Genomic DNA, 13,869 nt, shown 5'->3' on the forward strand with positions numbered 1-13,869 from the left:
CCTGTTTAATGTAATATTTGCTTTAGGACCCTGCCTTACACTTCAGGTGTTGTTTCTCTTGTGGGGTACTCAAGTAGCAAGGGAACATCAGCAAATATGTGAAATTTTGTCTGATACTATCTATATGAGGGACAGGGCGTTTCTTTGCCTGCACCTCTGTTAAACCTTCCTATATTACATACCCTTCCTAACGACCTGTAGGATGTTCAGCCCACATAATACAATGAAACTCAGATTATACAAAAATAGCACATACTGAGAATGAGAAGTCACCTCTTACTCTTCGGTCAGTGGCAACAAGGATAGACAGCATCCCTCCCAGGTCTTAGCAGCTGCCTGTAAAAGAAGGGACACCCCTGGCAATTTATCTGAGCATCTGGAGTGCAGCTTTTCCACTTTGGAAAAGGGGCCTCCTAGAATCCCTTGCAAAGACAGGATTGTTCCCCCTTTTGCAAGGCAAGTGTTAGATCTGGATGGCAGAGGTGGAATTACATCTTTTAAGGCTAATCCTTGCTCCTTTATCTGAGGCAGGAAATTCCAAATCTGTCATCAAAGCAACACACATACTGCGTAACCCATTTAACTTTTTGTTTTTCAAACAGATGGGTTAGAACAAAACAAGCAGCGCACATTTTAAGAGGACTGGATACTATTAATGCCAACTCTGTGAGAGTATAAGTAAGCTGCTGCACTTTAACAGAAAGCAGAATTTCCTAGACTAGCATAAACTAATGGCTCATCGGCTAAAATAGATCTGCAGTCTCCGTTTGCTGTAGAAGCCCAGTTACTCTGCTGCTTTCAATGAAAGAACAATTGCAACTACAATAAACACCCTGGGATCTTCAAAAATATGGGAAGATATCAGCTGCTGTTAAACAGTGTAGAAATAACACAGTAGTGAAACTAATAAATAAATACAAACAGGTTTAAGGCGTCCTCTTTAGAAACACTATCCTATGGGTTAAAGATCTGAAGATTTAGCTTTTAACAGTTCTGGCATACAAGGAACCCATCCTCTCCCCTGTGTAAGTGCTTCAGTTCTTGTTCCTGGCTACATAAATCACAGGCAGGGTAAATGCATTACGAGTTAAGAGAAGGAAATAATATGATCTCCTAGCAGACACTGGGAACAACAGCTTTTCACATACGTGCCAAAATGCCACGCAACTATTAGTATGAAACAAGATACACCTTCTTTTACAAACAGTCTATAGCAAATTCATATTTTATCTATTAAATCCTTGACTGCTGACCCAAAAACTCACAGCCTTTAACACGTTTCTCCTTGTAACATCTCTTTCAAGACTAGACTGTGCTTTTCTCCCATTTTATAAGTGCAGGTGAGAGACATAGCTAGGGACAGGTACAGATGCGCAAAAAAGAACTAGGTGCCCAAATCCCAGAATGCCAGCCACAAAGCCCCAGGATATCCAGTTACACTGGGCAAAAGCCATAGCACTAAGAGATGAAAAAAGTCTCTGCTCTGATATAATTTGGCAGTGAAGAAGGGTTGACGGAGTTCATAGATGCTCCTGACAGGTGACAACTCCCTTGGGATCGTGGATACACCTGAAAGTGGGAGACAAACAGATAATGCAACGTTGACCATGTTGTCCACATCTTGTGATCACAAATCAGTTTTCTGTTGACAAGGCTCATTTTTCATGGCAGCATCTTTGTCTCCAAGCCTTTGCCAAACAGTTATAACTTCATCAGTGCATTCGGGAATACATTTAACAAAATTGCCTTTTGCAGAAGTGAGATAGTACCAAAGCAATGCAATTCTGAAAAACAACAACACAGAAGGAAGGAGAAAAGCTATCTGGAAAAACCAGTGAAGATGGCCCTCAATTTCCTATTAAAACACCCCAGTGCATTGTTGCTTGCCTGTTATTCTCTTTATGAATTACAGGAAAATGAAATTACCAGAGTTTTGCAATGTGTGCAACACCATTTCATTAGAAGAATAAGAAGTCAAAATTGTGCTTTATTATCAACAAACTATCTCAGCATTAAGACTGCTCATATGTGACCTTTAATCTTGAATTCTTCATGAAATCAGATGCACAAGATACTATTATTTGAAGTAGTGAGCCCAGTCCCTGAAGCTGCATAGGAAATGTCTAAACACATGACAAGCTCAGGTTTCCTTAATGCTTTCCTCCAAATAATCAAAAGCCTTTTCATACATATCATCAAGAACTTAAACCCATGATTAGTTTATGTGACAAAAAAACTTCAAGGCAGAAAATACCAAATGTAAATTTGCATGTGTCCTTTTGTGCATTACTGTATCATCTTTGATTAGAGGATCGTATTAAATTAATAACTAATAATAGCCTGGGTTATCTTCTGCAGCTGTACATATGGCATTCCTGTTCATTTGTTGTGCGTGCATTAGGGTAATAAAGACCATGATATGTTTTAATACATGAAACACATTGCTAATCAAAGATTCCTGCAGAAACTCTGCTCATTCATCCATCCTTCCCCTCATAAAGCCAGGCCACTACCATTAGCGGCCTTATGTTTGAACAACGTTAGCTTGACCTGAATTGTTACTTGAAACAGACTTAAGCAAGACAAAACACTTCTAGTTGGTGGTGGCAGGCAGAGGAATGCAGAACATCATGGTGACAGATGAACCAGCCTTTGGCTGATCAACGTAGCCTGCATTTTAGAAACACTAGTGACAGGGTGAAAATTGTGCAATGTACACTCAATGGCTAACATTTTTAAACATAGCTTGATGACAAAGAAGTTCCTTCCAACTGAGTTTCGATAAAATATGTCAATGAGCTAGCACCTGCTGCCTGTGCTGCTGTCTCATGGAGCTTTATATCAAGTCCATGATCCCAAAGTCCTCTCTTCAAGATACCTGAAAACCTGGGCTCAGGATAGCTATCCCACTTTCCACAAGAGAAAAACTTTTCACGGTGGCCTCTCCAGTTGTGGAGGGACCTCACACAGAAACTCTGGACCATGGCAAACCCAAACACCTTCCTCTCCAAGGCACGCTTCTGTCACTCACCTCTTCTAACAGATACGCCAAGCAGGGCGTACATTTAAAACAAGCAAGCGACTGCTCCTGCTCACCCCCACTAGATCAAAACAACAGGCATATTGCACCTCCCCTCTGCAGAGAGGAAGGGTAAGTCACACTTGAGAGGTGCTACCTGTGTTACGGAACGCACAAAGCTGCTCCGACACTACAGCGATGACAAACTCACACCATGCAGAATGCCAGATCCAAAGAGTTCGTAGTTAAAAAAAGCTTATATAGGATATAGTGCATTATTATTAGCCTGGGATATAAATAACATTACATATGGAAAAACTAAAGCACAGATCTGTCACAGGTCTGTCAAATGTCTCTTTGAAAGTTTATACACTCAGTCAGGAAAAGTATGAATCTCCTAGGTCTTGTCTATAGCCACAAAGCTATCAAGGCTAAAACATCAAGCATCCAAGCTCAGAGCAGCAACACTTTCCATTAACAACTACTGGAATTTGACCAGTGTCTTGCTCCCACTACTATACTTTGGTCTCAATATATCAGCAGGCTGTGTTTGGTATTCACAGCAGAAGGGACAGAATATAACACTGTGCTTTTACAGGAGCATTTGGTCACTAGAATTACATTATTCTCTTTGTACCAAACATTAAAATTAACAAACTGCTCCAGAATTCAGCATGGACCAAAAAAAAAAAAAAAAAAAAATCGAATGGACCAGCAACAGAGCGCTAAATAAGAACAAGATAATCTGCAACTTTTACCTAATAGCTGAAATATATAATACACCAACACCTGTCTACTGCAGGCGGGGGGACTCCATTCACTAGAGCATTTGTCTTACATGTACGGTTAGGAACATGTATGGTCCAGTGAGTGTCAATGACAGCTGAAGGGCTGATCCTGCTTGGTAGATCAGGACTGGCACAGGGCTCGGGATGATGGCATTGAGATCCTGACTCCTGCTGAGGTCTGAATTGAACTCCCAAAGTTCAACCTCTCAGCGGAAACCAGAAAGAGAAGTAACTGGCCAGAGGGAACAGTCGTTCTGCCTACGAGCCAATCTTACTAAACATTTTCACCAGTGACCACAGCACAGTGACATGGTCCACTAGAAATGTTTTAAGAACATTTGCTGATGTGACAGTCAGAAGCATCATAAATAAAGACGAGGATCAGGAAAACTGAGGAAAGGATCAAACATCCAAAGCACAAGGTCATGCACTTATGAAATAATTGGATTTTTCTGCCAGAGAAAAACGGCATTCTTTGGGTCTCCACAGCTGGAAATGGAAGGGAAGAAGAGCTGGGGTGTTTGGCATGAACCACCAGTGTGCTGCAGACGTGAAAAAAAGAGAATCACTTGCTAATGTGTGAAGTGAGGTGCTCCCAAAAGAAATAAGGAAGCATTAATGTCACTTTGCTAAGATGCACACCTTGTGCACAATTTGCTCACTCCTGCACAAGGGAGATTAATTCAAAGCGGGAAAGACACAGAATTTGGTAGAACGCAAAGTCTATCTTTGGGAAATAAACCATTAATAAAATGAACACCGAAGAGATAGGATTGTTCCCTAAACACAGAATGAGGTTTAAGAACCCAGGAAGAAAACTAACTACCTGCATTAAAGAACGCTGTTGGCACAACAACAAATGGGTGTAAATTAGCCAGGGATGCACTTACCCCAGAAATCAGAAGATTCCTATCAGAAGAGTGAGGCTCTGGGTCAGGTTTCCAGTAAGGACAGTGGGACAAAAAAAAAAAACCAACACCTGATTAAATTTAGGGTGAATCAGGATACGAAAGGAGTCATATGAGAGAGCGCCATGTGGAAGAGTGCCAGCTGTAACAGGAGATTGGGTTTAAGGGATGGAAAAGTCTTACAGGTTCTGAATTCCAGCTCTTTCAAAAATGCTTTAAAATTATGTTCTATGGCCAAAATAAAAATGATTAATACTAATAATGGAACATTTGCCTAGTAGAATAAGAAACAAAAATCCCTTTTAAAATGTGAAATGATACACAACAAAACAAATAGTCCATGTGAGGTCTTTTTATTTACTAGTCTTCTGGTAACTATAACAACAAATAGCCACTAGTTTCTACTTTAAACAAAAATTTTCTAAATTTGGTGAAAGCTAATATGCTCTTGTGTAAATGGTGACTTGCTGAGCAAGTGTCAAAATCTAGAAGGTACAGATTGTAATGCATACCCTAGTAAATCCACAGGTAATTAGAAATATTTGTGAAATAAATCAGCATTACTATACGACAAGATGTTATTTTGAGTTCATGTGATCATTGAAAAAACCCCAACAGGCTAGGAAATATGTTTTCACTTGCAAATTATGACGCCAATTCCAAAATCCCCAACCCACCAAGATGTTTCTTCATATGCCTGCGGCAATCTAAAAAGCACTTTTAAGGACAGGAAAAAATTTCTTTCAGGCACGTTGTTAATATATTTTCCCTCTAAGCATCTTACAGAGCCCTCTGTCACGCTATGCTCCCTGTCTTCTGCTGGGCGCGCTCATGCCTTGTTTACTTACCTACGCAGAGAACCGCCAGAGTTGCCAGAGCTGTGTTCGCTGGATCGGAACAGACACTGCTCTTTGTACTCTCGAGATAAGAGCTTGCAACAGTCAAGCCGTGTTTGTGCATCTCAACCACAAAATATGATCTTAATAATTACTGTGAATCAACTAAAACAACAACTCGTATCTTCTTCTCAATAGCCATTAATTTAAAATGCACTTTTAATTTAGTGCATTTTAATTTTGCTTCATGTGTTTGAGAATATTTATTCCAACAAATTTACAAAACCCCTTTTCAGCAACAAAGCACAAGCTGTAAATTGTCTCATACCTCCATTTTCTTTCGAAGCTCAAAGGACTCTTCTTTCCCTTCTCTTATTAGGTCTGCATAAATCAAAGCTTGGTAAAGGGCAAGTCTAGTAATCTGAGCAAACAGCCTACACTAACTATACGACTGGATCGTTACACGTCATGCTTCCCGTTAGTCACAGACAGAAACTTTTGACAAAGTTTACAAAGAAGTTGAGAGCAGAGCCGCTGCATCACGGGTATACTCAGTAAGCCTATTAATCTCGGACTACATCATGCAGAGCTGATAGAGCACTGACTGAATTTCTTTCTCCCCTCTTCTTTTTTTACAGCCAATGTCCTTTTACTGCATTTTCACTTGTGAGCTATGCTGAGCATCATATGTTATGATGGCACAATGATGACAACCGACTCCGTGTCTGTCCAGCCGTGGTCTCAGGCCTTTCTCAGACATAGCCAGCCCCATTTCTATACGCGTGCCAACTCAATTCTATATTCTGAAGTGGGACTGACAGGGCAAGACAAGATACTTCATCTCCCACCTGTCCACACTGCGCGTTGTTGGCTAATGTAAATCGGCAATGGCTCCATTAAAGTCAGGACAGCTACAGCAGCTTTATCGTACTTGATGGTCTGCCCCTCATCTGTATAACTCAGTTTATGGCCACACAGGGACTTTTTTGCCAGCTGCACTGCTGAGCAAAGGACCTTGTCACTGATAAGAGAGTCATGACCCTTATGATACAGTCATAGTTTTAAAAGTGAGGAAACACATGTAGGTAAAAGACAAGACGGCCAGCCAATTTGGGTTGTAATTAACTGGTGTCAGTAAGGAAGGTGTAAAGTCTGTTTCACAAGCCCCTAGCTGGTGGAGCTGCCAGTGACACAAACACATGGTAGAGCCCGTCTGCAGCTCCGCCTTCCTGCCTGCACTACAGAAAACCCAGTTATCACAGAAAAAGATAAATAATAATGTAAAATGCTTTGTAATCTTGAGGAAGTGATTAAAAGCACATTAAGTTGAAATGACATTTTATATTTTGAAATAAACAGTTTTCTATTGTTTACAATGATAAATTGATGCACATTTATATCATCACCAAATACAAGCAGATAGAAGCAGCATCTGTCACTAAGGACGCAGTGCACAGACCTGCACAATCCATGCGTAAGACTATCGGATGAGAATGAAGCATGTGCCACTGGACACAATACGGCAGTGAGACAATAACATTACTGCCATGTTTAAAAGAACACCATCTGAACATGCTGAACCACAGAACCACAGGATCTGAACACAGCAATTACTGTCCAGAGTAAGAAAAACACCACGCTTTAATGTCACAATCAGATATCGGAAGACACATATGTTGCTACTGAGCCGTTAGCATGTGGTCCTGCAAAATTCCTGATCATAGAATCATCGAATCATTGAGGTTGGAAAAGACCTCTAAGATCATCGAGTCCAACCATCAACCCAACACCACCATGCCCACTAAACCATGTCCCTAAGTGCCTCATCTACTCGTCTTTTAAATACGTCCAGGGATGGGGACCCAACCACTTCCCTGGGCAGCCTCTTCCAATGTTTAACCAAACATATTCTGTGTTCACATATTCTGTGAACATTGCCTAATGCTCCACAGTGTCTGCTATGAGGCAATTCAGCCTGCTCCGAAAGAATAAACTGAAGAAGTCTAGTAAAGACAGAGTTGCTCCATGTTTCTGTAATTTGTCCATCTGCATATTTTGCAGTGCTTCTATGACAGTGATACAACAGTAGCAAGAAAACCTGTGGAGGAAAACCAAAAGGAATGAGGCTGATGAGCTAATGCAGTACCTCAAACAAGTTACCTGTCATTTATAATGGAGCACAGTTGGCTAGGAGAGGCATGAAAGGATGCAAAGTCTAAAATTGAAACCAGAAAGTGATGTTGTGGAGGAACGAAAATGAAGGCAACAAAACAGAAAGAAAATTACTGAAAAGCATTTGCATTTAAACCCAGAATGCTTGAGTGCAGAAACATCTATTGTAAATTTTAATTAAAATTGCTCCTTATATATAAAAGTTTCTCTACATAGAAAAGTAAAATGGAGGTAAGCTAGAACTTGCCCTTCAACTCACAGGGTAATACCAGTATAGCTCCCCGATCAACCCATTTGTTATTATTATTCAGTTTAACCTAACGTACTCTAGCGGGGATTTAAACTAAGCGAGAAAGCCACCCTAGTTTTGGAATTAAAATAACCCCATTGGGACTCAATTCGGTATGCCAATTTAACTATCCCAGTTAAATGGTCAAACTTGTTCAAAAGAAGTAACAAGCCCTACACTAATATAATCGCCCTGTGACCCGTTAATGACAGAAACAATATTGTTGTCTGCTGTTCCTAATAGAGAGAACAGTACTGGTCTGACAAATAGGCATGTTTTCTGCACCACAGCAATAGCCATCTTTATAACCTGATAGCATATTAGAATTAAAGCTGACATTTTTAATATCTTCTTGTTGCCATACGCTATTTGGAAACTGCACATTAGGAAAGGATGCACATCTATCTCAGTTAATGTGAGTTGAGGACTTCTTAACGTCATTGCTAATTTATTATTATTACTTCAAGACTAACACTGTGCTTGGCACTACAGAAAGCAAAAATTAAGGCACTTTCCGCAGTGAAAAATGCAGACTGTAACAGATAAAAAATGCTGGGGAGAGAGGGCAAGCAATAAGAAGGATCAAACATTTTCTAACACAGATTCTAGGCCAACTCCTATCTTGGTGCACGCTTTTCCATCTGCATGGAGATACTGTCTGCACACTTCAAAACTAAACAAGCTTTCTATTAGGGATGTATCCAAACATGGTATTTAGACCAGACTAAAATGTACCACTAACTCTGGATGCTAAGAAAATAACACAGTAACTAATTGTACTTTGTACTTACACAACTTTTCAAAATGCTAATGTCAACAAGCAAATGGCATCATGCTATTCAACAGAGAAATGGAGGCAAGAGCAGGGATAGGCAAAGGTCAAGGAAGGAGCCTTGAGGGGAACTCAACAGGTTTTCTGAACCCAAGTCCATGGTTTACGAGAGCCTATGGTTCACTGCTAAGATAATTTTGAAAAAATGGACAAGTTTCGCTTTTATAAAGCAGTTAGAATGCAAGAAAGTGTCAAATAAAGCTGTCACACCTCAAATCCACTACTGGCTCAGTAGGAAAGATCACATAAGAAATAGGAGGGGAAAAAAAAAAGCCAAGAAAGTTGTCTTCAGAAACAGGAGTTCTGAATAATGTATTGCCTGGTACCTGGGAAAGTATCAAAAACATTTTTCTGAACATGGCCAAGGAAATCTATTTTCAAACGGAAACCTGTCCAGGGCATTTATATATCATCATATGTGGTCTGATATTTTCCAGATAATGTCAATGGTTAAATGTTAATGGCGGTCTCAGAGCTAGAACCAAGGAAAGGGAAACATGACACTAAGCGTGTCAAATTGCCCTGACCCTCGTATAGACACAGACAGGCAATTGTGGCCTCTGGGAACCTGGGGAAGGAAAATGTCCCCAAATGGGAGGGCAGCTGGAACAAAAAGATTTATTCTTTTTCTTTTGGGGACTTCACAACTTCTGCTTCCAATTGTAGTGGATTTGACCCTGACCAGCAGCTAAGCACCCACCCAGCTGCTCACTCACCACCCCCCACCCCCCCCCCATTCTTCCACCAGCATGATGGGGCAGACAAAAGGAAGAGCAAAAGCAAGAAAACTTGTGGGTCAAGAGAAAGACAGTGAAGGACAGACACCCCCCCCCGAAACCAAGTCATGCAAAGGCAATAGCTCGTCACCTCCCACAAGCAGACCAATGCCCAGCTATTCTCTGAGCAACCACCACCCTGGAAGACACCCCTCTCCCCCTTTCTTCCTCTACCCCCAGTTTTTACTGCTGTGCATGATGCTGTATGGTATAGAATATCCCTTTGGCCAATTCAGGTCAGCTGTCCCCGCTGTGTCTTCCCCTCCTAACTTCTTGCCCACCCTCAGCCTATTCGCTGGGGGGAGGTAGGGGCGGAGTGGGAAATAAAAGAGAAGGTTCAGCTATAGTCAAGACATTAGTGTGCTACCAGCACTGTTGGAGCTACAAATCCAAACCACAGCACCATACGGGCTGCTATAAAGAACATTAACTCCACCCCAGCCAGACCCAGTTCACCAATGTATAGGGTAAAAAAGAACAATGAAAAGCATACGTAGACAGAGAGCAAGCTCCTAAAAAGTTTAATGTCTTAAGTGTACACGCTGGGCTTAGCACTCTCTCAGGATTTGCTTCCTGAGCCAGCTGCAGCACTGACATCGTAGTAGCATGACTGGAGCCATTAGCTCCTACAGGTGAGTGACAGACCAAGCAGGATGGGCTTGATTTGTCTTTCATCTCTGGAATGTTTTTTTCCCCCCCAAAATACTCCCAGTGAAATGTCTGCACTCATCATTCTGGAACCATGTATGTTACCAGAGGCAGATGAACTCTTTATGGCCACAATACCAAATGAGGCAAGACATGACAAAAGCATAAATATTCTCTGACCTAAGATTGCTCCATACATGCAAAACCGTAACAGGGGTCATTTCAATAGGATGGAAAAGATTTTAAAGTTGAAGTATTTCTGTGTGATACGGATGTCTTCCATCTGCAAATTGCTCAGTCATATTCTGGGAAGCTGAAACTGCCACAGAAATTAAGCAGAACAAACAGTAAACTGATTTAGAAAATATATTTTATTCATAAAATGACTAAACATTGGTGCATAGACAAAATATGTTGGAGCTAGATAATTTAGTTCCTGAATACAAACCTCAGAATATTTGTTTCTCCCCTCAATACTGAAAACTAAAATAATAACAGAAAAATAAGATGATATCCAGACTGGGTGCTGGGAGGCCTCAGCTACTTGTCTTTGGATGTGTAAAACCCAGAGAACGTGTCCAACACTTTGCAAGGTTACTTCCTACATTATGACCATTTCATGAGTAAAGGGCATGTTAACTTTCCTTGAAATTCAGGAATTTTTAAAGAACTCCTCTAACAAGAATATTCCCTCCAGAATCCATTCTCCCAAAATATAGCTGTTTTCCAACAAGGTAGTATCTTTTTATTTTAAGAGTTTAAAGATGGACTTTGGAAAAGCCAGCCTACATAGACAGGCTCTCTCCTTTTTTTTTTTTCCTGTTTGGATACCTTTTTGTATACATTTTGAGAACACAAGAATTGTCACACTAGGTCAGATGAACCATTCCAGTACCCGACTGATTTGCCAAGAGCAGTTGTTTAAGGAAAACTGCAGATAAGCAAGGCAGATATGGGATAAGACCCTGGAGGCATGAGGGGTCCAAGAGAGATGGCCGATATTAAAGGATCACTTCCTTCTAGCTCAAGAGCAGTCCATCCCAATGAGCAGAAATCGAGGCAAAAATGCCAGGAGGCATCTTTTCTGCTCCTTAGCCTATGCACTTATACCATCCTGTTCCCCTGGACAAGGGAAGGCAAAAATTGCTGTCAACTAAGTGAGCAATCCACTCCGAAACAAAAAATGGTAACAGCTTCTGTCTTCCACGGAAATGCGCTACTGCTCCCCTGGAAGGCAGCTGAGCATCCACAACAGAGAACGACAATTTAGAGTAGCTGTATTGACTTGCTACAAGTATCTTTCACCTCCAGCAGTTTCTGCAAGGCCAGCCTTCACACACGTGCCCTTTTGTGAAGTTGAAGGAATAATTACTCCAAGTAACCATAAAACCTTGATCCTCCAAAACATTATCAGTTTTAAAAAATACAGAAACTGCCTTCCTTCTCTCTCAAGAAGGAAGGTAAACCTTAACGTGGAAACAATATACATGATAGACATGTAAGTTTGACAAAAAACAGATTTCATATTTTAAAGTTGGACCTCTAACTTTACCAGAACAAAGAAAGTAAAGAACTTACGTTAGTATCCATGACGTTAAATATTTTAAAACCTCTCTTTGCTACCAGTTGTGAATTTTCCTAAGGACATATAGTTCACTATCAAACACTGCCTGATAAAGGTAGTACTAAGTTAGATAAATAATTTCTTTTTGGCAATGAAGAGATCATAACAGTCATCCCAGCTGGATGTGACAGGAGTGACAGGTAAGTGACTCTTAGAATGACATCTAAGAATGTACTGGATGCAAAAATTAACTCTGTCTTTGTTTTTGAAACACATCCAGGTATGAAGAATAACACACCACACCCCCATTTTGTTTTGTATTGCCAGTGGAATTTTTTCTAGAAGTCACACCATTGGAAGTTAACTGTACATTTCTGCTGGAAATGAATTTGAGAATAGTTTTCAAGATGGGTATCTGCATTCTTCACATCTTCAAAAAGGCAACCTGTAAAAGGAAGCAAAAACAATACTGTGATTAGTCTCAACACCGCAGGTAAAACAAAGATGTTTCATTGTATTAACTGAAATTACATATTATAATCATCTTTTCACTTAAAAAACCCCCACACTAATGTAATGAGAGTAGAGGCTATATTTGAGAGCAGTGTTACTTTCCCACCACTTTTCTACCTAATATATGTCTCCTAAAAAATTCACAAGCTTACTCTTCTTGCTCAAGCACTGCACCGCACTTGTGGCAGTGCAACTACATACATACTATATATACATACATGGTAGTAAATATAAATACATACTATATATACATATATACATACATACTACATATCCTTTTTTTTCCTAGAATAACAAAGCACAAGGTGTTCATCTTGTCTAACTTAAAAGGCTATTTGATAGTATTTTGAAACTAGCTTAGATTAAATCTTTGATACATTCCCTGTTTTGCCCGAATATTAGCTTGTTTGAACAATGTGGTCGCTATAAGTGAAATCCTGATTCCAAAGCCAGGATGAAAAGTCCTGATGAAAAGTCCAAAGTCATAAAGGAAAAATGCCTTACAGTTTAAAATGACCAGGAACCAAAATCCTACCCTAGGGGAGAAGACAAATACTTGTATATGATCAGAAGATAGCAAATGATGTACCTCTTCTTTTTAGTGCACTAAGTGGACCGTCACGTCTAACAGCTATTTAGAGGGAAGGTGATCTATCAAATACAAGAGACCTATAGGATTTCTGGTGTCCCAAACTCATTTGTCCTTGGTCACATGCATGCAGCAGTTTCCCCTCCATGGTTTTGTTTTTGTTTAGCCTTCTTCAGAACCTGCAGGATACTAACTCAGAAAGTTAAGTTAGCTGACTGGAAACACAATCGCATGTCCATATTCTCATCTGCCAAGGAGATTGCTTCAGACATTCAACTGGGAACTTTGCTGATCATAAGGACAATAAAAAAGATGGACAGATGCCACCACAGAAGGACAAATAATAAAAAAAAAAAAAAAAAAGAAAAAGACTACCAGGTTATACAACAGTCTTCTGAAAATATAACCTGTTTCTCCTACCCCACGAAACACACACAAGAAAAAAACATTTGAGACATACGCTTCCCCTTTTTTCTCTCCAAGACCTTTCAACAGTCACTTAAGTGAAGATTCAGATTACCATCAATTACCACTTTGGATTTTCAGAGGTGACCCTCAATCGCCACTCTACTTGATACTGTGACTAAAGAATGCATGAAGCATGGTTAACCAGAAGGAATTGAATTAAAGCATAAAATACCACTGAGTGTTCAGAACAGAGTGCAAAACAGAGTAAAAACATTTATTTTGGATCCTATGCCCAAAGAATGTTTAAGAGAGTTATATGTCTGCTATAGAGGATGCAAAAAATTAAGTCAGTTTTAACATACCTAAGAGGCTTCTCAGAAAATCATTCATACAAAGGATTCATGTCTAAAATAACATGACTACGAGGCATGAATGGGACATGACAACAGCAATTCCTGGTTAAGAATGGAAAAAGCAAGTGTTCTCACTTCTCTTTTGCTACTCCAACACTAACAGCAGTAACCTAT

At 40.1% G+C, this 13,869-nt stretch overlaps 1 protein-coding gene across 1 annotated transcript in view; it reads right to left on the bottom strand.

The window, feature by feature from the left end:
• Positions 1-10,626: 10,626 nt before the first annotated feature.
• Positions 10,627-13,869, bottom strand: part of UBE3D (ubiquitin protein ligase E3D) — an 85,855-nt gene continuing 82,612 nt past the window's right edge. The window contains exon 10 of the mRNA XM_076333141.1: positions 10,627-12,277. Coding sequence (XP_076189256.1) covers positions 12,257-12,277 — 21 coding nt within the window. The 3' untranslated portion in view covers positions 10,627-12,256. The remainder of the gene's footprint in view (positions 12,278-13,869) is intronic.

The sequence above is a fragment of the Aptenodytes patagonicus genome, chromosome 3 (genome assembly GCF_965638725.1).
Source record: "Aptenodytes patagonicus chromosome 3, bAptPat1.pri.cur, whole genome shotgun sequence".
Lineage (NCBI taxonomy): Eukaryota > Metazoa > Chordata > Aves > Sphenisciformes > Spheniscidae > Aptenodytes > Aptenodytes patagonicus.